We start from the raw sequence: 27,256 nt of genomic DNA, 5'->3' as shown, positions 1-27,256 counted from the left end.
AGGACAAGCAGGGCAGAACAGAGCAGAAGGTGCAGGCAGACAGGACAGGGCTCTGTTCACATGGAACAGACTGGGAAACACAGGAAGATAGCTAGAACACAGGAGGTAGATACGGAGGCTGGGAAACGGGACAAGCAGAACCAGATACACACAAGGTACTTACAATGAAGTAGCCAGTGGACACAAAACTCACAAACAGAAGTACAGAGACAACGAGTTGGAGTTAGGTGCAGGTTCAGACACTGCAGGAAAAGGGAAGGTACGGACATAGAGACAAACAGGTAACGGGCTAGGACACAGTTCAGACAGGAACTGAACCCGGAACAAGATACAGGCACAAGCCTGGGAACTCAGCCCCCATGGTGGCATAAACAGAATAGAAGTCACAGATACAGGTAACAGGCCTGGGTATACAGCCCCTAGGGTGGTGGAAACAGACTAGAAGTCACAGATACAGGTAACATGCCTGGGTATACAGCCCCCAGGATGGCGAAAACAGACAAGATACAGGACAGGACCTGGCAACTCAGTTGCACAGAACACACTGAAAGAAAGTGTTGCTCGGGCACCTCCTACTGGGTGGAGGGGGTTTAAGTATCCAGTGACTCACAGCAATAGGCTGGGGACGCATTAGGAGTGCGCACACTGTAACTTTAAGAATCAGGCAGTAACCGCACCGCTGCCCTAAGCAATCAGACAAGAGACATGCACACAGCAAGTACTGGAGCAAAGTGTGCAGCCTGAACTGATAGGTAAGTTGGCGGTCTTGCATGGTGGGAGGTGGTAAGCCATACCAGCACGTGCCAGGGATGTTACATTTTGCAGTGTTTTTTCCGCACCAAAACCGCTAGGTAATCCGTCTGCCAGCTAATGCAATGACAATCCTGATGTGCTGTGCACATGATACGGAATTTTCCGTTCAGGATTGTCATTGCGTTTAATTCCGTAGCATGTCCATTCTTTGTAGCGATTCTGCAGCGCAAAAACGCACAAAAAATGTTATCTGGGCCAGGGAAGAAGACTACTCCCATCATCTTACCACCGCTCCCGCTGATAACAGAGAGAGTGGCGTGGCTGAGGGGAGAAGTAGTCTCCTCAGCCGAGCCGCCATCTGTGCGGTGACTGTGTAAAAATAAAATCTACATTAAAATAAAAAAAACACCTTATTCTCACTTGTCCGGCATCCTCCCTTTGTCTCCTGGCGACCCGATCACCCGGCGGCCGGCGTTAAACTCACAGGAGCGTTCTCACCCCCAGCAATGTACATTGCTGCGCGGCCGGGACTGAGTTCACTGGAGTTCACCAGCTGGAGATCCGCTGACGAGCTCCGGTACCTCACTTTACGGCATCGGTGCTGTGTGGGAATTTTCCCATGAATGTTCCCACGCAGCACTAATGCACAAAATGAGTGCACCGGAGCTTATCAGCTGATCTTCAGCTGATGAACTGAGCCAGCAGTGATTTACACTGACAGGAGTGATTACACTCCTGTCAGTGTACGGTGCTGTTTTCTACAGCAGTGACATCAGTGATTGATGTGGCTGCTGTAGAAGTGACCTGGATCGCCGTGGGACATTTGGATTACGTCATGATGGGGGGACACGTGCGGGACATGGTTGTTTTTTATTTATTTATTTATTTATTTTTAAAGGAGACGAGGGATTCGGGAATTAGGCGAATAATAAATAAATTATTAAAACCGTGTGTAATTTTATTTCAATATAATACTTTTATTCTGGCCGTGTCTTTATTGAATAACCATCGAAAACCTTTACTACAGGGTTAGTAATGGGGACATCTTATAGACACCTCTCCTTTACTAACCTGGGCTTCATGTCAGCCGCCAATACAAGGCTGACATAAACTCCAACCCTATTACCTCTCTCGCCACCGCTACACGGCAATGGGAAGAGCGGAGGCTAAGCGCCAGATTTGGCGCATCTTATGGGTGCGCCGTTTCTGGGACTGCTGAGAGCTGATATTATTAGCCACGGAGGGGACTAGTATCCATGGCCCCTTCCCTGGCTATTAATATCAGCCCGCAGCTGTCTGTTTTAGCCTTTTCTGGTTAGATTTTAATAACAGCCCACAGCTTTGGGCTGTTATTAATAGCCAGGGAATATTTTTGGCTAATGGCCCCTTCCCCGGCTACTAATATCCACTCTCAGTAGTCGGCTTTCCCTCTGCTGGTTATAAAAATGAGGCGGGATCCCACGCCATTTTTTTTTTCATTTTAGGCTATGTGCCCACGATCCGGACATAGCAGTGCTTTCTAGAAATCCCATCTACTATGCTGTAACATCTGGACTCTGTGGGTTTGACGCTGCATAAACACGCAGCTTCAAACCTGCAGCGGCTCTTGATCATGGCCACGTACCCAAACGTGGCCAAAGTGCGGCATTAGAACACAGCGTTTTGGACGCAGTGAAAATGCGCTGCATCCAAAGCGCTGCTTGTTGCTGATCGTGAGGACGTAGCAGCTAACGAAACAGCTGTGAGCTGTTATTAATAGCCAGGGAATATGTTTGTTTAATGGCACCTTCCTAGGCTTAAGATGGCAGCACTCAGCTGCCCCAGAAATCACTTGAATGGAAATGCTAAAGAGATTGTGTTTATTGGATTAGCTGACACCTAGCCCTTTTGTTTAGTGATGACAAGGTGTCAATCATACCCTTTCATTACTAAACCTAATTAAAGTAAAGAGTTAAACACACACGCAAAGTAAAGCACTTTATTTGAAATACAACAGACACATTCTTTAATCATTTAAATGAAGCAATATACTCACCCCAGGTATGACCTTAATTCAAGGGTTAAAGCGATGTCCCACGTTTCTTTTTTCAAATATGTTTATTTAGCTCTAAAAAGCATTCATAGATGTAAAAAAACGGCGCAAAACGCGCATTTTTTTCTGCAGCGTTTTTCCTGCCAAGAGTTGCAGAAGCGCTGTAGAAATTTCTGCAATCAAATCCTGAACGTGCGCACATAGCCTAGGAAAAAGAAACAAGGGGAAAAAACCAAGCATGTGCATGAGATTTCTGAAACGTCATAGCTTTTGCTGGTACTGTAAAAGCAGCTCTTAATTTGCATAAAAAAGCAGCGAAAAAACGCAATGTTTGAACATGACCTATTTGTCTGCAGTGCTGATGTCATGTTGACTGCGTTGCCGCCAATCAGTGAGCTCAAACTTGGGCAGAGCTGCTGAGCTAATTTTTGGGCTGCATTGCTATCAACGTGACATCAGCGCTTCAGATAATTACACTGGACCCAGGGAGGATAAGCACAGCACAGTTTGTTTTTTTGAAAAAAAAAACAAAACTGCAGCTGGGGGCAGAGGCTTTCTGAAAATGAAAAACCCCCTTGATGCAGTGGCCTCATGAATAGTTTGCAGATCTGCAGTTGCTGGTATTTTTTTGTTCTCCTTGTCCAATTAAGGGTAGGTTCACAAAAAAAATCATTCAGAGTTTCATCCAGAAAAGTGGGTTTGTTTATTTATTTTTTTCACGCTGCCATCAATGTGTAGTCCGTATACAATCTGTTTTCTTACAACAGCAATAATTTCCAAAACCATTTACAGTTTCCTATGTTATAGAATTGCAATGTATCCGTAAAAATCGTATGGTATCGTTTTTTTTTTATTTTATTTATTTTTTTTATTGCGCACCCATAGACTTGAATTGGTGAGTGTCATTCAATTTATGGAAGAAACTAGAGCATACTGCAATCTTTATTTATTTTTTCACATGCAGATTCGGCCAGTGAAAAAAATCGCTCATCTTCACTGCCCCATTGAATAACATTAGTCTGTGTTTTTCACGGTCTGCACTCGGACTGAAAATAAGGTGGTTTGAACGAGCCTTAATAGACATTAATTAGCTTCTCTAGAGCCACCTCTAGGCTGCTAGCCTGTAAGTCAATGTCCGTCCAATGGAAAAGTCTTGGATTATGGCTGTGAACAGCAGGCAAACCACAGACTCCCATCAGTAGACAGCGCTGCGCCTATCTATAGGGAATATCTGGCCGACTGCTTCTTTTAAATAGCTTTTAAAAGCACTAAACGTCCAAGATTGCGTCAGTCATCAGATATGGAAAGCTTCTAGGCTGGTTATATCAGATCATATATTAATAACGTAGGCACTGACAGAGAGGGGGATATCTGTGCGTCTTAAAGTGCACTCTACTCACTCGCTTCTATAAAACTGGACCTGGCCTGAGGGGGCATCATCAAGGTTTTACAGATCATTGAATCTTTTCTATATGACTTCTCTATCCATCCCAGCCTGTTAAGATGTTGTACCAATCTCCTGTTAGAAGGCTTACTACAAACATATGTCCCCTGGGAGCTGGAATCATTACTGGTTTACTGCTAGAGTTCCCCTATAACATTACCTCTGTAACAGTGACAGCCAAAGTGCCACCACAACATTATCTAATGTCAACGGATCTCTGCAAGCAAACGCATAAGCCGCTCATCAATGTATTGTGCTTGGCCACTTTTACAGAACTCAATTTATGCTGAAGAGACTGAATGAATGGAACAAAAATGATTAACAGATTTTTTTTCCTCTCTTTGTATTTAGGGTGACTGACCTTAAACATGCTATTCAGGCAAAGTACAAGATTGCTGTTCAGCACCAGATACTTGTCGTAAATGGGGGAGAATGTATGGCACCGGACAGGAGGGTGTGCAGTTACAGCGCTGGGACTGTAAGTATTAGTCCTATATTATGGTTATTATCATTATTATCTCATGGAGATGAGCTCTGTCCAGATGTCTTGCTACTGTATCTGGACGTCACCACCGAGAGCTCTCTGATCAGGAATCCCTGCTATCCGTGAACACAGCCTCATTTTCAGACTCTGGCTTTCTATGTATTATATGGGTGACCACTGCAGGAAAATAGCTGCTTGAAGAAAAATCAGCTACTTGCTGAGAGTGTCTCCAGCCAGACCCCATTTTATTGTCTGTATTAAGACATTAGTAAAATCTGGGAGCATTGGCATTGTCTGTACAGGAGGGTATTTGCTTTATGACTGATGCAAAGTTATATTTACTGTGTACTCTGGGAGATTACATTCCTTTATTGTGCATGGCACTATCGAAAGCATCATTGTTCCCTCACACATATATACATTAGTATGTGCACTGTTGTCAGCACACCGCAAACACTGGATACATGAGATGTTTTACTGCCACATGGACTATATTTATTAAACTGAGGCACTCAGCGCAGAACTGGACCAATTTGTGTTTGCCCATGAGCCACACAAGGTGTACCTTTTTCTATGGGTACCTACTTTATCAGACTTGCCTCTTCTGAGCCAATGCCTACAAATTTAAAGGGCAGGTAGTATCTAGCACTTATTAAATAACAGCACTAGGCTGATTGAAGAAGTGCTCCGCCAACTATGGCGGCAGTCACCACTACAGTTGGTGCAAATTGATTTGCAGGACCCAGTCCATTGGCCACGTCAGTAATCTGTATCCTCTGCACCAATGCCCTGAGAATCGTATCTTACCTGACAGAATCCTCAGCTCTTCTTTTGATTAGTCGGCCTGGGACGACTTCAGATGCATGTCACGCCGCTATGATGACATTGCGCCAGGCCAGCTAATCAAAAGAGGAGCTGAGGATTCTGTCGTGTTAGAGGCGGTTCTCAAGTCCTCCCGTCCAGCTGTCACAGATTACGGACTTGGCAGAAGGATCAGGTCCTGCAAATTGATTGATACCAATTCTAGTCAGTACCTTCAAATGTATACTAAAAAAAAGTTACACTTCTGTCATATATTCTCTTGTGTTTTGCCATCACAGGACACCAATCCAATATTCCTCTTCAATAAAGAGATGATATTATGTGAACGGCCTCCGGTTATTCCTAGGACAATGTTTTCTGCAGAGAATGAAATGGAATTAAAAGTTGAAGAGTCTCTTATGATGCCTGCTGTATTTCACACCGTCGCCTCCAGGACACAGCTTGCGGTGGTGAGACTTTCTAATATCCCGTGTTGAAGCCTTATTCACTATGGACAGATGAATGGCATCTGTTAGTGATTGGTTGCTGGTACAGATTGGTTGGCAGCTATTTTTATTAATTTTTTTTAAATGAAAATTGAATGATTTCCTCTCCCCAGCTTTTGTGATACATTCAGGACTAGGTATGTCAGTAATATACTTGTTACAGATTTGTTTGTATAACATCAGCCTATAGAAAGTGATATTACTTTCCCAAATGTGAGTGAATTTACATTGAAAATCCATGTCAGAATGGCTCTATAATCATGTCATTAAAGTGGTCCTGTAATAAATAACTATTTATTGATGAAACTGAATGGGAGAAGATACAGATTAGATATTAGAAAAAACTTTTTGACAGTGAGGGTGATTAATGAGTGGAACAGGCTGCCATGAGAGGTGGTGAGTTCTCCTTCAATGGAAGGTCCCCTCCAACTCTAACATTCTAGGATTTACCTGTAGACATAGTGGTAATCTGCTAGTAAATACCAATTATTTATTTATTTTTGTCCTGAAGACTGTCACAAGTAGATTAGCGCCATGGCTTCAGTTACACACCCTTTTTTATGACCATTCCCTCAAAGATGCACATTTTAGTAGTGAAATAGTTCATGATCCAAGTGTATTCATTCTCCATACTCCCAGCCTGGCTGATGGCTGCAGATACTGCCATTATATAAGTATTACCTGTCTCCTCTTGCACTTGTGCAGTCTGGGATGAAGTGTGCTGACAACTATCCTGCTCACAATATGGCTGCTGGTGGAAGAGCAAATGACCATACCTGTACATCTGATCATACATCTAATAATATCAGCTTTACCATGTGCAGTGTTTTTTAAATTAGAGGAGGTTGATGCACCGGTCTGGTTCCATCCTCCTCCACCAGCAGCCATAGACAGCTGTGCAGTCTGTGATGAGGGCCTCACCAACAACTATAGAAGGAGAACCTGTAATACTTCTATATTAGTAAGTGCCACAAAGTTGTGTCCCCAAACATTTGTTAAAATAAAGATAAAGTGGTCAACCCCTTTAACTGACAACTGCAGACTTATCAATGTAGACCTGGCAGCTTCTTTAAGGGGATGTTCCACAAACAAAAGTGCTGTTTAATCAATATACTGATTAAGCATTTTCATTGTTTGGTGTATTTTTAAAAAATTATGTCTTTGTGCAGGTATAAACTGATAATGCTGCTCCTGCTGTAACCTGTGTAAGGGCTCATGCAGACGTCTGTGCAAATCGGTCTGAGCATGGACTAACCGCATATCTCCCGACCAGAACACGACATCTTCATATATTTCTATGAGGCTGTCGCTCTGATCGGGAGAGCCGCAGTCAGTCTGTGCATTGCAGCCCGTGCCCGGACCGAGATCCACGGGTGTCTCCATGAGCCCTAAGGCTGGGTGTCTGATCATGTAGAGGCACTTTATCTGCAGATCAGCACGTGCTGTTAGAATTGATCTGATAGAAGGGGGTAGGATAAGTGAATATTCTGTACTGATGCTTCAGGTAGGGGCTATTGTATATTTATGGCATTACTCCTCCCTGCCTGTTCCTTCCATCTAAGTAGTGATGGTATCTGCTATAGCTGAGGACTATTCCCATCCATAAATCACACCATGGTAGTAGTAGGAGGAGGAGGAGGAGCTGTAGGTGATCACAGAGGTCAAACACTTAAAATGAAAAAAAAACAGGGTATATGCCCATCTACTGTACTGTTGTGAATTATTAAGGCAAGTTCAAAGATCTTCAGCTATGCCAGATGCTATCACTACTTAAATGACAGGAACAAGCAGGGAGGAGTAATGCCATAAACAAAAAAATAGACCCTGCCAGGAGCATCAGTAGAGAATATTCACTTATCTCCCCTCCTTATATCTGATCATTGCTGACCTGCAGCTGGAGCGCCTCTACATGGCCAGCAACAAGCCTTACACAGGATACAACAGGGGCAGCAATAACACTTTCTCTGCACAACAATTTAATTTTATTTTTATTAATACATCGAATTGTGAAAATGCTTAATGTTATTTATTAATTGGTCAACACGATTGTTTGTGAGACAACCCCACTAAGGCTAAGTTCACACAAGCATACAAAATTATCATCCGTTTCATCCAGAAAACTCATGACAATTTTTTTTTCTCACGTGTGCTGTCCGTATGCGACCCGTTGTTAAATCATGATAAAATGCAATATTAACTCCTCCCGCAAAGGGAAAATTTTCGTTTTTGTGTGGACTTTTTTTTCTTCCCTTTTTATTTGTTTTTCTGTCATTGACGTATTCGGACTTGTCTTTTACGGGGACAAGTTGTCGTTTTGAATAAAGCCTTTTTTTACATGTGTTGCCCTGATATCGCCATTACTTTTCTTCTTTATGTATGGCATTTGGGCAGGAATCCTCATTCCATTTTTTTTTTCATCTCTACTCAGGAAATGTATGAAGTAGCCAAGAAGCTTTGTTCCTTTTGTGAAGGTCTGGTTCATGACGAGCATCTTCAGCATCAGGGCTGGGCTGCCATCATGGCCAACCTAGAAGATTGTACGCATTCATACCAAAAGCTGCTTTTCAAGTTTGATAATGCCTATTCAAGATATATCCAGTCTGTAGATGATATGAAGATGAAGTTAACAAAGTAAGTTGACTGAATATGTGCATAATATGATAAAAAATTATCAACTTCAAGCAGGATAAGTGATAATTAAAGATCAGCAGTGGTCCGACTGCTCGGACCGAACTGCTCGGTAGAACGGGTAACTTTTATCCACACCAAGAGAATTTCATTCCTGTTACAATGAATCGGCAGTGTGCATGCCCGACTGCTGCTCCATTCATTCTGCTGGAAAAGCCAAGCGCAGCGCTCAGTAGACCCATAAGGAATGAATGGAGAAGCGGTCAAACGTGCGCACTGCTGCTCCATTCAAACAAGGATAAAAGTACCCCGATTTTGCGGATTGGTGCAGGTCCCAGCGGTCGGACCCCCACTGATCAATAAGTTATCACTTTTCTTAAGGGTAATTGATAACTTGTTTTCACTAGAGAACTTAAATAGTAAAGCACAAATTATCCCAAAAAGGTCCTTAAGCTTTAAAGGGAATCTGTCAGCAGGTTTTTGCTACCTCATCTGAGAGCAGCCTGATATAGACAAAGAGAAGCTGAATCCAATGATGTATCACTTAGATTACTGAGTACAGCCGTTCTGACACAATCAGAGCTTTTAGATTTAGAATGAAGCAGAGCTGAGAAAGCTAACACTGCCCACACCAAGTTCTCCGTGTACAACGTCCATAGACAGTGAGGTGCTTATCACCGGAGGGGGCATTGCCAGACTAGACCAGCAATGTTAATCTGTTAGTGATAAATCCTTCACAGTTAGTAAATAACAGCACCCACTTTGACCAGTGACACATCCCTGACTTCTGTGTGTCAGCCTTTATCTCCTGCTGTCTTGAGATTACTTAACTAAAACCTGCTGACAGATTTCCTTTAGACACCAGTAAAGCATGCAAACAACTGAATTGTCTTGATTTTGTTTTTAGTTTCTTTGGTCTCAGTATAAGTTTTGATTTATAGCAGAAAGATTATTTATGATGTAGTGTTAGTGTCACTCCAGATCCCTAGTACTCTATCACTGCATTTTTATTACATAATATAATGCCCTAATTTAAAATTGAAATAGTTTGTCCATTACTTTAACACAAGGGTGGGGAACTTCAGGCCCACCGGCCGTTTACGGCCCTCGATGACCTTTTATCCGGTCTCCGGGCAGATTCCCAGGGACCACAGTGCTTTGGTCAGCAGCTGTATTCTGATGGCCACCGGCCCATTAATTTCTTCTTGCTCTGTGAGTACTCACATGGAGTGTTCACTACTGAGTGCTGACGCGTGTGCCGTGTTCACTACTGAGTGCTGACACGCGTGCCATGTTCACTACTGAGTGCTGACGCGCGTGCCATGTTCACTACTGAGTGCTGACACGCGTGCCGTGTTCACTACTGAGTGCTGACGCGCGCTCCGTGTTCACTACTGAGTGCGGACATCAGTGCCATTGTCAGGACGTACTTTATGGGCGGAGTTGGCGCACAATTTGTATGGCCCCTTAAGGATGATATTAAATATTTAAATTGCCATTGGGAGAAAAAAGATTCCCCACCCCTGCTTTAAAAGTTACCCTTATTTTTTCACCATAGTGGTGAAAAAATAAAAAAATCATCTCTTCATCTTTTGTACTCGGCTACCAGAATCTCAATATTTCTCTGCACTTAGTACTGTGACATAGGGGACGTCAGGCGACCACTGCAGTAAGACACCTGTTCAGACTCAACATGACGGCTGCAGTGATTGTGTGATGTTCCCCTTTGGAAGCCACGAGATGGCACCAGGTGGAGTGTAGTGGGGTGGTGCTTGTCTGGTAGGCGAGTATAGGCTTTTTTTTTTATTTCTTACACCACACTGGGTCTATTAAAGGGAATATCCGGGACTTTAAAAAAAATGGTATGTAGTTGATAACAGGCAACTAACTGTGTGTTGTACCCGGCGCCGGTCATTGATCGCTCCTGCCAGAAATTCAGCTGCTCCCTGTCAACAGTGCTGCAGGGTCTCTTCCTGTTGACAGATGGGACTACTGGTGTCATGCTGATTTACAGCTGTCTCTCTGCTGCCTAATTGGGGAAACAATTTGCAAGCTTGCTTGGAAGTGCATTGAAATGCATTGTGAGGCTTGTCGATCAGATGATCAGATCATTTTTTGCATAATCGTCCGCTGCTGTTTTAAAAGGAATCTGTCACCAGGTTTTTGCTACCTCATCTCGGAGCAGCATGATGTAGGGGCAGAGACCCTGATTCCAGCAATGTATCACTGGGCTGCGTGTTGCAGTTTTGATAAAGTCACAGTTTTATCTGCTGCAGCGCTACCAGTTTTTTGAATGCTTAGCTCTGTATAACCCTGTCTGCATCACTTATTGGCATCTTTCAGTGTACACTGTGCATAGGCAGAAAGCTGCCAATCAGTGCTGGGATGAGATAATTCACAGGTCATAACTATGGAGGACTACAGGGCAGCAGGTTTATTAATCCTCCAGTGATAATCTGCTAATTAATACTGATTTTTATCAAAACTGAAACAAGCAGTGACACATCATTTGTTTGTACATATAACATTTTGTTGTTATTCCTCCTATCCTATAAATTGGTGAATACATTTTCACCTGTGTGTTGCTGTCGGGCTGGTGTCCTGCTCTCTCAGACACGGTCCAGTCAGAGCTGTCTGTAGGGACTTTCCTGGGAGGAGAGTGGTAATACCATGATGTCAGTGTATCCATGAATTTCCAGCAGTAATATGACGGTTAGCAAGCAGCGCTGTAAGGAACTATGCTCCAGAAGTGTTACTACATGGGGAGTAGAAGTATGTACTGAACAGACTTGTCTGGAGTGGTCATAGGTCTTGCTTAAAGGGCTTGTTCAGGAATAGAGAACAAGGTTTTTTCTTTGCAAGTTAAGTGTTAAAATTGAAGTTGGAAAAAGTGGACTTTTTAGTAATCCAGAATAACCTTTTAAAGGGAACCTGTCTTTGGATTTTTGCTGCCCAGAACCATGGGCAACATATATTAAATGGAGGCTCCGTGATTAGCGCCAGCTATGTTTTACTCTGAAACGCTGCAGCATTTCAGAGTATATAAAGTTTGAAAAGCCAGCCTATATGGAGTGACCTGGCTAGTCCGGTGCGGCTCCTGCCCAGCTTCTCCCAGCACTGCTCCAGTTGATTGACAGGTCTGCCCCATGTGTGTACATTGGGAGAAACCTGTCAATCATTGGGTGCAGGGCTGGGAGAAGCCGGCCATCGGCCGCATCGGGCTAGTCACTTCTCTCCATGTAGTCCCTGGCCAGCTTCTCAATCTATAATGTCTCTGGAACATCACAACTTCTTAGAATAAATCCTACCTGGCTGCAATTTCACTGCCAGGCCTTGATTCATTCTGCCTGTGGTTCCGGCAATTCACTTAAAAAAGGACATTAATCCAAAAAACATGACAGGGTAAAAAAACAGCTATGCTTACCAATACCAGGTTACAATACCAATGCACTTCAGGATAATGGAGGCCATGATAAAAGGCGGAGGCAGCACAGGTACAAAATACTGATAAATCAGCCACTCACACACCTATCATTCATGGGCGTAGGTTGGGGGTTGTACAATATTCTAAAATCAAACAGATAAGGTGCCAGTCACACAGATATGTGTAGTCCACCATACCGGCTTACAATTTATTAGTAAAACCTATACTAATAGATCCGGCGAGCTGCTCAGCTCTATGTAAGTGCACCCCACAGGGACAGACACCCCAATTCCAATTATCATCCAGGCCTGCAGTGCATTAGTATTGTGACCTGTTATTGGTAAGGATGACTGCTTTTTTCTGCAGTCCGGACATCTTCCCTTTAAAGGGAATCTGTCAGCAGGTATTTGCTATGAAATCTGAGGGCAGCATCAGGAAGAGGCTGAGACACTGATTTCAGGGATGTGTCACTTATTAGGCTGTGTTCTGTTGTTCCCATACTATTAATGTTTTATCACCAGGAGATTATCACTGCCCGGACCGTAGTGCACGTGAGCCCTGGTCCTACCACGCCCCCTCCACTGATAAGCAGCTCACTGTCAATATACAATGTACACAGAAAGCTGTGGTGTGGGCAGGGTTAGCTTTCTGAGCTCTGCCACATCTAAAAGCTCTGATTTTCACAGTTGCTGCACCCACTAAACTAAATGGTACATCGCTGGAATCAGGGTCTCTTTCCTACATTATGCTGTTCTCAGATGAGGTAGCCAAAATCTGGTGACAGATTCCCTTTTAAAGAAGGTTTATGCAACTGTTTCAATGGCACAGTATGTTAATGAGCATTTTATGATCTGCCGTTCCCTACCGAGGTCAATCAGATGTGCACCTTCTTAAGATATTAATTGCTCTGTTTGAATTTATTTTCTAGTTTAGGAACCGCTGTGTCTGTCATGGCCAAGATCCCGCTGCTAGAGTGTCTGACTCGTCATAGCTATAGGATGTGCTTAGATAGATTGTTGTCTTCTACTGATGGAGAGATTGATGAACTGGAGACTGAGAAGACAACTCACATGGTGCAATATGATGAAACAAAACTGAAAAATACCGCTTTATTAGCTTCTCTTTCCACATCTGGAGAACACGTATCACAGGAAGTACATGACAATCTCACAGAGCAAGAAAATATGGAGTCTGTGGATCCTTCAGAGGAGCTTATGGCCCAGGATGGCCCACTGTTCAATGTGTCACTTCTGGACTGGATAAATGTACAGGATCGTCCCAATGACGTGGAGTCATTGGTTAGGAAATGTTTTGACTCTATGAGCAGAGTAAGTGAATGACACCATTACTAATTATTTACTATGACTACTCAGTCTTTCATTTTCAGAAATGTATTCACACCATGTTTTATGTTGAGTCACAGAAGCAATATTTTGTTATAAGAACATCAATCGACATGTAAAAATATTGTGCGATAAGGCTAATGGGAGCCCATCAGTGCAGTAAGTGGGCTGAATTTTCCTGTAACTGAGGTCAATATACCAGTTACAGGGGAACTCAGTTAAAAATTACAAATTTTTATCTCTTCCTGACATCTGCTATTTTAATCACATAAATGCCACTATTGGTCTCTGAAAGCGGCATTTAAAAGGATTTTTCACTAGGTTCATGCTGCCCGAAACACAGACAGCATAAATTGTAGACTGAGCCTTGTGTGAGGCCTTTAATTCAACTGGAGTGGGAGTGAGGGATGCTACACTAGACAGGTCTCTTCTAATAGTCCGCTGACGGCTTTTCAAACTTTGTTTTCTCAGAAAAAAAATCAGCATTTCAGAGTAAAGTATATCTGGATGCAATCGCAGACAGCAGGGCTATGATTCTTGCAGCCCTTGTTTGGGCAGCAGGAATCTAGTGACAAGTTCCCTATAAGTGATGTGATGAAGGATGAGGGTCCATTCTGTTGCCTCCCCCCACTCCCCTACACCCTTCATGTGATCGTTAGATGCTGATGTGTTGCCATGACCCTACAGAAGGACCCAGGCAGCCATCTTTGTACTCTTACTGGATTCAATAGAGATCGTTAATTTTACTACTTACGGTAATACTGATGGTGAACCCGCCTAGAAATTTCAAGAGGACAACGCTATAGAAAACATTTTACCTCTTGAAGCTTATTAGACTTTTTACAGACATTATTAGCACTGGGGGCTCACAATCTAGGTTCCCTATCAGTATGTCTTCGTGTGCGGAAACCCATGCAAACACGGGGAGAACATACAAACTCCTTGCAGGTGTTGTCCTTGGTGGGATTTGAACCCAGGACCCCAGCGCTGCAAGACTGCAGTGCTAACCACTGAGCCACTGTGCCTCCTGCTTTTATGTTTGTGCCTGCCGACAGGCTTTCTTTGTACATATTTGTGTTTTTTTTTTACTGACATTTCTGATCCTTTTATAGCTTCAATTCAATGAAGAAACTGCTGTTGTTTTTTCAAGCAAAAATTCTGTCGAAATGCTCAAGAAGACGCCTGGGCACCTTGCGGGCGTCTTTTGGGCCTTATGTTAACTTCTCCTATGTATAGAGAATCTTCAAAGCAAAAATGCCTGAAGAATGTTCGGATCACTTCTTATAACTACTTAGCATATTTTTGAAACCATAAACTTAAGTCTCTCAAAAGGCTGAAATTAAGAACAGCGAGCCATTTTTACATAGAAATGTATATGTTCATTCTTTTGAGCTTTTAGTTTTGGAGCGAAATCTGTCTGAAAAAGGCATGGTATACACATACTCTTATAATACCAACAGGTTTAAGTTTCCTTGGGAAACGTAATTGTTTCTTGACATCGGCGCAGTGCATTCTCATAGACTGCCATACACGTACAGCACAATGATTTTTCTGGCTCAGTCACCAAAATAATCAGTGCTCGTCGGCTGTATATCATAGCTGACACCCTGCTATAATTGCCCAGATTGGTGATGCCACTGACAATACTAATAGCAGAATCTAGATGCATATTTGAGGGAGGGGGCTCTCTCTTACACCCCAGCACACCATTGGTACCCGCGAGTCTGCAGTTCCGATGGTAGCTATGATGACTCCAGACCAGGTGATGGCCTCATAGTCTCCCAGCAATGGTGGCCTGAGCCACATTGCAGGTCTAATAACCTGCAATGCTGAAGTACTAGGACTAAGCAAAAAGGTAAAAATCAGTTTAAAAAAATTGTGAAAAAAAAACCCTGAAAAAATGTGTATCAACTAAAAATGCTGTCCTTCTCTAAACACATTTTCCGAGAAAGCAGAAAGATCTGCTCTCTAAATAAGATATATATATCATACACACACACACGTGTGTGTACATATATATATATGTGTGTGTGTGTGTATATATATATATATATATATATATATATATATATATATATATATATATATATATATATACAGTACAGACCAAAAGTTTGGACACACCTTCTCATTTAAAGATTTTTCTGTATTTTCATGACTTTGAAAATTGTACATTCACTCTGAAGGCATCAAAACTATGAATTAACACATGTGGAATTATATACGTAACAAAAAAGTGTGAAACAACTGAAAATATGTCTTATATTCTAGGTTCTTCAGAGTAGCCACCTTTTGCTTTGATGACTGCTTTGCACACTCTTGGCATTCTCTTGATGAGCTTCAAGAGGTAGTCACCGGAAAAGGTTTTCACTTCACAGGTGTGCCCTGTCAGGTTTAATAAGTGGGATTTCTTGCCTTATAAATGGGGTTGGGACCATCAGTTGTGTTGTGCAGAAGTCTGGTGGATACACAGCTGATAGTCCTACTGAATAGACTGTTAGCTGCTTTTTTCTTGCCATAATACAAATTCTAAGTAAAGAAAAACGAGTGGCCATCATTACTTTAAATAATGAAGGTCAGTCAGTCCGAAAAATTGGGCAAACTTTGAAAGTGTCCCCAAGTGCAGTTGCAAAAACCATCAAGCGCTACAAAGAAACTGGCTCACATGAGGACCTCCCCAGGAAAGGAAGACCAAGAGTCATCTCTGCTTCTGAGGATAAGTTTATCCGAGTCACCAGCCTCAGAAATCGCAGGTTAACAGCAGCTCAGATTAGAGACCAGCTCAATGCCACACAGAGTTCTAGCAGCAGACACATCTCTACAACAACTGTTAAGAGGAGACTTTGTGCAGCAGGCCTTCATGGTAAAATAGCTGCTAGGAAACCACTGCTAAGGACAGGCAACAAGCAGAAGAGACTTGTTTGGGCTAAAGAACACAAGGAATGTACATTAGACCAGTGGAAATCTGTGCTTTGGTCTGATGAGTCCAAAATTGAGATCTTTGGTTCCAACCACCATGTCTTTGTGCGACGCAGAAAAGGTGAACGGATGGACTCTACATGCCTGGTTCCCACCGTGAAGCATGGAGGAGGAGGTGTAATGGTGTAGGGGTGCTTTGCTGGTGACACTGTTGGGGATTTATTCAAAATTGAAGGCATACTGAACCAGCATGGCTACCACAGCATCTTGCAGCGGCATGCTATTCCATCCGGTTTGCGTTTAGTTGGACCATCATTTATTTTTCAACAGGACAATGACCCCAAACACACCTCCAGGCTGTGTAAGGGCTATTTGACCAAGTAGGAGAGTGATGGGTGCTACGCCAGATGACCTGGCCTCCACAGTCACCAGACCTGAACCCAATCGAGATGGTTTGGGGTGAGCTGGACCGCAGAGTGAAGGCAAAAGGGCCAACAAGTGCTAAGCATCTCTGGGAACTCCTTCAAGATTGTTGGAAGACCATTTCCGGTGACTACCTCTTGAAGCTCATCAAGAGAATGCCAAGAGTGTGCAAACCAGTCATCAAAGCAAAAGGTGGCCACTTTGGAGGACCTAGAATATAAGACATATTTTCAGTTGTTTCACACTTTTTTGTTAAGTATATAATTCCACATGTGGTAATTCATAGTTTTGATGCCTTCAGTGTGAATGTACAATTTTCATAGTCATGAAAATACAGAAAAATCTTTAAATGAGAAGGTGTGTCCAAACTTTTGGTCTGTAATATATATATATATATATATATATATATATATATATATATATATATATATATATATATATATATATATATATATATATATATATATATATATATGTATGTATGTGTGTATATATATATATGTATATATATATATATATATATGTATGTATGTGTGTGTATATATATATATATATATATATATATATATATATGTATGTATATATATATATGTATGTATGTATGTATGTATGTATGTGTGTGTGTATATATATATATATATATATATATATATATATAGTACAGACCAAAAGCTTGGACACACCTTCTCATTTAAAGATTTTTCTGTATTTTCATGACTATATATATATATATATATATATATATATATATATATATATATATATATATATATATATATATATATATATATATATATATATATATATACTAGATGGTGGCCCGATTCTAACGCATCGGGTATTCTAGAATATGTATGCGGCAGACCGGGCGCAATCAGCAAAGCGGTGTTGAAATTTGGCGACTATATCGCTGATTGGTAACGGCTGGCGGTCGCGACTAATCAGCAGAGCGGGGTTTAAATTTTGTGCCAATAATGCTGATTGGTCACGTTCGCTGGCCGCGACCAATCAGCAGAGCGGGGTTTAAATTTTTCGCCAATAATGCTGATTGGTCACGGCCGCGACCATTCAGCAGAGCGGTGTTTAAATTTGGCGGCAATAATGCTGATTAGTCGCGGCCGGCAATTTGGCGCCAACAATGCTGATTAGTCGCGGCCGGCAACCGCGACCAATCAGCAGAGTGGGGTTTAAATTTGGCGCCAATAATGCTGATTGGTCGTAATCGCCGGCTGCGACTGATCAGCAGAGCGCCAAAATCGCTGATTTGTCTCGGCTGGCCACCGCGACCAATCAGCAGAGCGGTGTTTAAATTTGGCGCCAATATTGCTGATTGGTCGCGGACGGCGACCGCGACTAATCAGCAGAGCGGTGTTTAAATTTGGCATCAATCTCGCTGATTGGACACGTCTGGCGTCCGCGACCAATCAGCACAGCAGTGTTTAAATGTGGCGGCAAGATCGGTGATTGGTCGCGGCCGCTATTTAAATGTGGCGCCCAAATCGGTGATTGGTCGCGGGCAGCGGCCACGACCAATCAGCAGAGCGGTTTTTAACTTTAGCGCCAAGATCTCTGATTGGTCGCGTGCGGAGAGCGCGACCAATCAGCGAATCGTATTGGTGAGGACCGGGGAGCGGAATCTTATTAGTGAGGACCGGGGAGTGCCGCTGCCTGTGCGGCTACTTCCGCTGCGAGAAGCCGGGAGATGAGCGACTGCTCGCAGCAGAAGTATCCCGACCCGCAGCGCTGCTCCCCGGTCCTCCCTTGACACCCTAGCCGCTGATGTCCCCACAGTATCCGCATGGTGTTACAAAGGTCCGGACATTTGTGTTAAAAATCGGTGATTGGTCGCGGGCGCTGCCCGCGACCAATCACCGATTTTGGCGCCAAATTTAAATATCGGCCGCGACCAATCACCGATCTTGGCTCCACATTTAAACACCGCTGTGCTGATTGGTCGCCGACGCTGGGCGCCACCAATCACCGATTTTGGCACCACATATAAATAGCGTCCGCGACCAATCAGTACAGCGGTGTTTAAATGTGGAGCCAAGATCGGTGATTGGTCGCGGACGATATTTCAATTTGGCGCCCAAATCGGTGATTGGTCGCGGCCGGCGACCGCCAATGAGCAGTGCGTTGTTTAAATTTGGCGCCAATAATGCTGATTGTTCGCAGCCGGCGAAGGCGACCAATGATCAGACCGTTGTTTAAATTTGGCGCCAAAATCGCTGATTGGTCGCGCCCGGCTGGCGGCCGCGACCAATCAACAGAGCGGCGTTTAAATTTGCCGCCCATATCGCTGATTGGAGGCTGCGACCAATCAGCGTCGTATTAGCGAGGACCGGGGAGCAGTGCTGCCTGTGCGGGTACTTCCGCTGCAAGCAACCGGGAGATGAGCGGCTGCTCGCAGCAGAAGCATCCCGACTGGCGGCGTCGCTCCCCGGTCCTCCATTCACACTTGCCGTCGGGAGATCAGCGGGCCAAGCCGCTGATCTCCCGACGTTAGCCGCATGGAGGTCAGCGGCGCCGCCGGTCGGGGTAGTTTTGCTGCTAGCGCCGCTCATCTCCCGGTTGCATCGCCACTGACCTCCGTCCGGCAGATGAGCCGCTAACGGCCGCCATCTTTTTTCTGAACTCCCGCCTCGCTGATTGGCCGCTACCGGACCAATGAGCGACGCGGGATTTCCTAGACACAGACAGGCAGACGAGATAAGACAATTATATATATGGATATATATATATAATATATATATGATGTGTGTATGTATATAAGTATATATCACATTTGCTGAAAGTGTCCTTTTTGGCTGTGCTGTTTTGTCACTTCAGATGCCATGCTTATGGTGCCCATAAACTTCTCCATGAAACTGCGTCCTAAAAGTCAAATGGCGCTCCTTCTCTTTTGAGCCCTGACGTGCTAAAACAGTAGTGTGTGACCATATGTAGGGTATTGCTGCTGTTGGGAGTAATGGCATAATAATTGAGTGGGTATGTTTTTTCATGTTAAATACAAAACATTTTGAGCTAAATCTATTTTTTTATTGCAACCAATGTCATTTTTCATCTTCACACAGCTCAAAGGTAAAGAAGTTGGCTAAACACTAAATACTCGCCCTACATAAATTCCATTAGGGATGTAATTTCCAAAATGGGTGTTTCTGATGTTTTTGGCACCTTTGGTCTCCTCTGCAAGTGGCGTCCACAAATTTTTATTTTCAGGTTTTTGTTTTTTTACTGTACATTATATAGTACAGTGACTAAATAAAAGGTCATAAACTTAAATTGTAAGAGTTTAAAGGGGTTGTCCACTACTACTACAACCCATTCTTAATCACTATTTCCCGCGTGTAAAATAATAACAGCTGTACTTACCTTCGGGTGTGGGCGCTGCTCCAGGGATGTCGGCACCTGCTGTTTTGGGGCTCGCGTGACTAAACTGACATTCAGAAAAAATGAGAGCTGCTGCTACTCACTGACTTCCTCCTCTTCTGAAAAGAAAAGGCTTCTGATTGGCCACAGGGCTCGAGTGACAATGTAACGCAAGCCTCAAGAGAGCAGGTGCTGACATGCCTGGAGTCGTGGACAAACCCTTTATAGAGAAAGTGTGAGCAGGCTTTTGCTATGTAATCTGAAGACAGCAGGAGGTGGAGGCTGAGACATACATTTCAGTGATGTGTCACATTTTTTTGGCGGCTGTGTGTGGTTTGCTTACAATGAAGGTTTTATCACAAGGAGGCTATCACTGCCAGGACTACAGCTCACAGGACTGCTAGACTGACCACCCCCCTCCTCTGAGTAGCAGCTCACTGTCAACAGGCAGTGCACACAGAGAGCCTGGTGTGGATGGGGGCGGCTTTCTGAGCTCTGCTACATCTAAAAACTCTGACTGTGTTACAACTACTGCACCCAGTAATCTAAGTGATGCATCGCTGGAATCAGGATCTCTTTTCCTTCATTATGTTGCAGTCAGATGAAGTAGCACAAACATGGTGACAGATTCTCTTTAATGTTGAAATGCTCTCCAAAAGTGTTAAATAAAAAACATGAGTGTTTCAAACTGCAGTTTTTAGTTTTTCCCTCTATAAAAACAATGCATGATGTATAAAGAAGTAATTGTAACATAATTGTAATTTAAACGTAATTTAAGCCTCATTCAGAAGTCCATGTAATATGGTCCGCATACGGACTGTGATGTAAGGACTGATCGCGGGTCAGGTGACCAGTCTGTGCATCCCTGACATCTGAATGAGGCTTTTGTATTACTGTCTTAAACTGCTTAATAAGGACATCAGACATTTTGGCTACCTTTTTAGTGTCTAAATGCCCAACAAATTTGTATGGTGGTCTACGTGCATTAAAAAGAAAAAGACGGAGTTTGCACTTCATGAATTGTTTCATTCTCCATCTGCTATAGAATGCAAAGTATCCTTGTGTAATTGGATTAGGTTTCTTGAAAATGGAAAACTTGATGTTTCTTCTCCAAGAGTTAGTATGTGTCCCCTCGACCATAGAAAATTCAGCTCTCCTATATTGTGGCAGATATAGCGAGATAAAAAGATGATGCTGCAATGTTTTGGAAGCAAACCCTTAAGTAATTTTGTCTGTTATAAATTATGTTTTTTTCTCAATTTATGGCACTATTACCATTTCAGAAGCCTTAGAAAAACTGTGCCCCCTTCTATGTGCAATTAATTGATGCAGTGTGTTGAGAACGAATGGGTTTAATCTGCTCCGAGTGATAAGTTCATTCTTCACTGTTGGAGAATGAGCTGATGTGATGAGCAGGGCAGATCCGGATATGGGACGCTATCGCCTCCCATGTCTTTTTGGCGTTGGTCATGGAACCAAATCCCGTGTCATAACATGTCTAGAACCCGCTGTGCTTGTTCTTTCATACAATTTTCCAAGACAAAACTTAGGGGAAGATTTATTAATAAAAGTGAAAATAAGTTGTGTTCCTCAGGCTAAATTGGATACAACTCACGTGGGTTTAGGACTGACAAATGAAACACATTTTTAATAAATATTCCCCTATTTTTTTCTATATATTCTTCTCTTGCCTAAATTGCTATTGTTTGACTTTACACACACAAGCAATGATCTTCTGATAAGTCATGGGTAATGTGAGAAGATGATGTGAAACAAATGTGAGGACATTCAGGGAGGACTTGTCATCAGGTCAAATGTAGCCAGGTTTTACTATTATTTTATTTCTTCTGCTTCTCCGATTATTCAGTATATAGGTTTTGTAAATCTGCCATACAGGCCCATAGATATAAGCCTTTTTATTTAGCTTTTCTGGTGTCTACCAGGGGAGTGTGGCTCACAGGGTAATAATGCAGAGCTGCCAAAGAGAAGCCCTCGGAGTCCTATAAATCACACCTTGGTGGAGACCGGAAAAATTAGCACTTCATAAAAAGGCCCATATCCTTCAAGGGCGTCTAGCACGCAGACCATGCTGATGTAAAAGGTTTTGAATGATCTGACGTGACACTTGGGTGCCTCTTGCCTCCCTTAAATGTGCCTCGAGATGTGTGGCGTTCATCATCCGTTTCTGAAGGGCATTGTTCACAATGAAGCGGTCATCAGTGTGGGATGTGGTCAAAGGACGTCCACTTCTCTGCCTGTCTGTGACTCTTCCTGTATCTCTGTTGCACCCTGCTGATGACTCTGTGACCCGCTAAGCTCTGTGGCCACTTCTGTCTGAGAACATCCTGCTTGAAGCCTCGCAATGGCCAGTACTGCTGATCAATTGTTAGGTGTCGTCTTGGTCTCATGATGTCAAAATGTGAACAGCGTGATGAGGAGGACTGATTAATACCAATTATAAGTGAACCTCGAAATTGATTGGGCGATTCATGGATCAAACACCTGTTGTGAATTTTACCATTAAGCTCCTTGTTAGAGAACAGCAAGTTGTGTAAAAAGTGCTGAAACATTGCACAGTTGGACGTGTGCAATCAAAGGTTTGGAGACGTCACATTAAGTTCACCAGAAAAGGTTAGAGCGCATTCTAGGATCATCCTGAAATTTCACTGAAAGCCAAATATCCCTAACTTTTTGTGAGTAGTGTATATGTGAGACTTACCAGAAATCATTCTGATTGTTTTCCTTTTTAATGTGTATTCCCATTTTATAATGTGAAGACATAAATCGCTAACATATTGGTAGGGTCCAACCTCTGGGACCCCAACTGATTCAGAGAATGAAGGGCCTGCGGCACTAGTTTACTGCTGAGTGTCCTGACCCAAACTCATCGGCTTCTTGGGCATGTATGAGGCTATTGAAGTTGGGTCAGGCGATCCTCTGCGAACTGGTCCTTACTTGTGAATATCAGAAGTGTGAAAGCAGCCTTATGTCAGTCCTGTGGCTCTTTCATTCTCAAGATTGATGAAGGGGCCGTAGTTCCCTCCCCAACCAATCCAAATGTGGTGGGATATCTCACTTTATGAGATCAACGGTCTAATACCAAAATTCTGTTTTTCTGGCAGTAAGTTGTATGTATTGCTACTATGCTCATTCACACTGTAGGTTTTGTGCTCTTACTGAGGTCAATGTTATTTTAAGGAGCCAGTGATACATCCATATTTTATCTGGCTGTATTTCATCCTCTTTCCGGTGGCAGCTTGCTCTATCTGATGCTGTATGATAGCCGTATTCTCCTAGAAGTCAGGAAAAAGGGGATCCTCATTATATCTGTGTTACGGATCACTACGTGTTGTCTACGCTGCTGTGTATCATCATGGGTGACTTCTATACAGCTCTAAATAGTCCTAGCTGCAAAAAGTACTTCTCAATCCCACTCAAAATGCAAATCTTTTTTTGCAAGTTAGTTCCATCTGGAGCCGGATAACTAATGAGCTTAACTGCTGGCATCACATGAAAGTGGCAAAAATCAGAAAGAAATAAGGCTGTTATTGCATAATGTGAGCAGGCGGGCGCGTGCAGCCGGAGCCGATGTGTTTGTGTTGGAGACCCCACATAAGGTCATGAAATGGATTATTTCCCTTCTCATAGAAAAGCCATTTCTCCAGTTTTCTCATAAGAGATTTGTGTTTTTCTAATGTGTACATCTAGTGCTCAAGCTCAACCAAAACTAATGGCGGATCTGGAATATGCTCCGCTGGTTTGGTCATGGATGAGAGAGTTCTAAGCTGGATTAGGAACACGGCAGAACCCTTTCCTTCAAGGGGTCCATTAAAAATAAATGAATGGTTCTCTGAGTGGACAATCATTTCCTTTATAGCTTTTGATCTTTGTTGCCTCTGAGGTCAAGCAGTGGTTTTCCCATAATACGAGGAATTATAGGTTTTATTCAGAATAACTAGTGTAATGTGTTGATGTTTAATGTCATTTTATGTTCTCAACCTGCATGAGATAATGGTTTACTCGCAGCCAAAATGAGATTAAAGGATTGTTGGTACATTTTCCAATATTGATTCTGTGCCCTCTAGTTATGTTATGTATTGCACACATCAATGGGCATTTTCTATTAGATTGCATGTAGACAACACCTGTCACCACATGACGAATATTCATCTATGAAAATGAAATCTATGTAATTGGCACATCCTGCTCAAATGTTATTACTTTGCTAGGTGATATTGGGGCACTACCAGTCCGCTGTACGTCACCCACCCTATGTATCTTCTTTTGGAGATCACAATTTGAAGGGGTTGTCCAGTCTAAGGGCCTGCTCACACTGCCATATAACACGGCCTAGTGCTGTGCAATATTTTATCACATATCACTCGGCCCACTGTTATTGTATGTTAATCTGTCAAGGGACTATTTTTGTCAAATTCCAGGTTTTCTGCCAGACCATTTCTTTCCAGACCATTTAGATTATACTGAGATGTGATAACTACAAAGTTAAAGGGTAACTATACTTTTAAGTAACTTTTCCCAATAGGCCTTCGTGTGTGTTTATGTGAGAAATAATAGTATTTCTGGCCATTATATGACTTGTAAACCTGCATTTTCACCAGTTCTCCCCTCTGCAAGCTCTCTCTCTAAATTTGTAATTGACTCTGAGCTGGTGGAAGGAGAGTAGCTGCCATGATATCTCCCATACTCAGACCAGAGAGTTATTCCTGCTATTCATTCCTTAGCACACTGACAGAAGCAGACGTGGCATAGTGGACAATATACACTGCTCAAAAAAATGAAAGGAACACTCAAATAACACATCCTAGATCTGAATGAATGAAATATTCTCATTGAATACTTTGTTCTGTACAAAGTTGAATGTGCTGACAACAAAATCACACAAAAATCATCAATGGAAATCAAATTTATTAACCAATGGAGGCTTGGATTTGGTGTCACCCCCAAAATTAAAGTGTAAAAACACACTACAGGCTGATCCAACTTTGATGTAATGTCCTTAAAACAAGTCAAAATGAGGCTTAGTATTGTGTGTGGTCTCCACGTGCCTGTATGACCTCCCTACAACGCCTGGGCATGCTCCTGATGAGGTTGCGGATGGTCTCCTGTGGGATCTCCTCCCAGACCTGGACTAAAGCATCCGCCAACTCCTGGACAGTCTGTGGTGCAATGTGACATTGGTGGATGGAGCGAGATATGATGTCCCTGATGTGCTCAATCGGATTCAGGTCTGGGGAACAGGCGGGCCAGTCCATAGCTTCAGTGCCTTCACCTTGCAGGAACTGCTGACACAGTCCAACCACATGAGGTCTGGCATTGTCCTGCATTAGGAGGAACCCAGGGCCAACCACACCAGCATATGGTCTCACAAGGGATCTGAGGATCTCATCTCGGTACCTAATGGCCATCAGGCTACCTCTGGCAAGCACATGGAGGGCTGTGTGGCCCTCCAAAGAAATGCCACCCCACAGCATTACTGACCCAATGCCAAATCGGTCATGCTGAAGGATGTTGCAGGCAGCAGATCGCTCTCCACGGCGTCTCCAGACTCCTGGTGTTCTGTGGCAAATACCAAGCGTCCTGCGCGGTGTTGGGCTGTGAGCACAACCCCCATTTGTGGACGTTGGGCCCTCATACCACCCTCATGGAGTCAGTTTCTAACCGTTTGTGCAGACACATGCACATTTGTGGCCTGCTGAAGGTCATTTTGCAGTGCTCTGGCAGTGCTCCTCCTGTTCCTCCTTGTACAAAGGTGGAGGTAGCGGTTCTGCTGCTGGGTTGTTGCCCTCATACGGCCCCCTCCACGTCCCTCCAGCCTCTGGACACTACGCTGACAGACACAGCAAACCTTCTTGCCACAGCTCGCATTGATGTGCCATCCTGGATGAGCTGCACTACCTGAGCAACTTATGTGGGTTGTAGAGTCCATCTCATGCTACCACGAGTGTGAAAGCACAACCAACATTCAAAAGTGACCAAAACATCAGCCAGAAAGCATTGGTACTGAGATGTGGTCTATGGTCCCCTCCCGCAGAACCACTCAATATTGAGTGTGTCTTGATAATTGGCAATAATTTCCATCTATTATCTATTCCATTTGCACAACAGCATGTGAAATTGATTGTTAATCAGTGTTGCTTCCTAAGTGGACAGTTTGACTTCACAGAAGTTTGATCCACTTGGAGTTATATTCTGTTGTTTAAGTGTTCCCTTTATTTTTTTGAGCAGTGTACAACAGCATGGAAGAGATTATTCAGCAGTATTGAGCATTGTAGATGTGAATTAAGTCCTGATGTAAGATAAAAGACTTTATAGAAAGCTCAGCACAATCTTTCTGTGTCTCTGCTTGTTTTTTCTGTCTGCTTCTTGCTCCTCATCGTCCTTCCAGTTACATAGATTATAATAGGAGGTGTAACCTGGCACCTCAGTGAGCCTGCAGCCATTTTGTCTTGAGCAGTTTGTTTCAAGGGTGAATGATGAGTTCAAGAGGCCAGGGGAGGGCAAGAAGTGGCTCATAAGTTGAGAAAGAAGCTAAGTTCTCTGATAAGACATATTATAAAATTTCTTACATTCACCTGTACTATTGATTTATGCATTCCTTTGTTGAAATAGCAGTTCCCTCATAAGTAATCATTGTATATATTCTTTTTCATTTATTATGCACTGATTGACATGTACACAACATTATTTCTACTTTGTAAAGCATTCTTTTTGCTTTGAAATTTTGTAGTTGGACCCGCGAATAATTCAACCCTTCTTGGCTGAGTGCCGACAAAATGTTGCCAAATTGGATAATCAGAATATGAAAGCCATCAAGGGGCTTGAAGATAGGCTTTATGCACTGGATCAAATGATTGCTAGCTGCAGTAGGTTGGTTAATGAACAAAAGGAACTTGCTCAGGTAAGTGAGTGCAGACTCTGCTTCATTGTTGCATGCAGATCAATCAGCAGTTTGGGGTATAAAATTCTGATGAAATGATTTTTTAACTCTCTCTCTATTACATATAGTGGGTGGATACTGTACTTACAGCTCTGCTGTTTCTCTCCCTATCCCCCACCCGCTGCCTGTCTTTGACAGCAGTGACTGGAGTAAAGGCTGTGCATCCCTGCCC

At 43.0% G+C, this 27,256-nt stretch overlaps 1 protein-coding gene across 2 annotated transcripts in view; it reads left to right on the top strand.

Annotated features, from left to right (window-relative positions):
- Positions 1-27,256, top strand: part of RB1CC1 (RB1 inducible coiled-coil 1) — a 114,703-nt gene that overhangs the window by 17,328 nt on the left and 70,119 nt on the right. For both annotated transcript variants that reach the window (XM_073679296.1, XM_073679295.1), the window contains exons 3-7: positions 4,581-4,707; positions 5,814-5,984; positions 8,449-8,651; positions 13,001-13,400; positions 26,875-27,045. In XM_073679296.1, coding sequence (XP_073535397.1) covers positions 4,581-4,707; positions 5,814-5,984; positions 8,449-8,651; positions 13,001-13,400; positions 26,875-27,045 — 1,072 coding nt within the window. The remainder of the gene's footprint in view (positions 1-4,580; positions 4,708-5,813; positions 5,985-8,448; positions 8,652-13,000; positions 13,401-26,874; positions 27,046-27,256) is intronic.

The sequence above is a fragment of the Phyllobates terribilis genome, unplaced genomic scaffold (assembly GCF_046119375.1).
Source record: "Phyllobates terribilis strain yellow unplaced genomic scaffold, ASM4611937v1 Scaffold_4__5_contigs__length_816908805, whole genome shotgun sequence".
Classification (NCBI taxonomy): domain Eukaryota; kingdom Metazoa; phylum Chordata; class Amphibia; order Anura; family Dendrobatidae; genus Phyllobates; species Phyllobates terribilis.
Note: the sequence above shows the minus strand (reverse complement) of the source record. Positions and strands in the feature narration are given on the sequence as shown.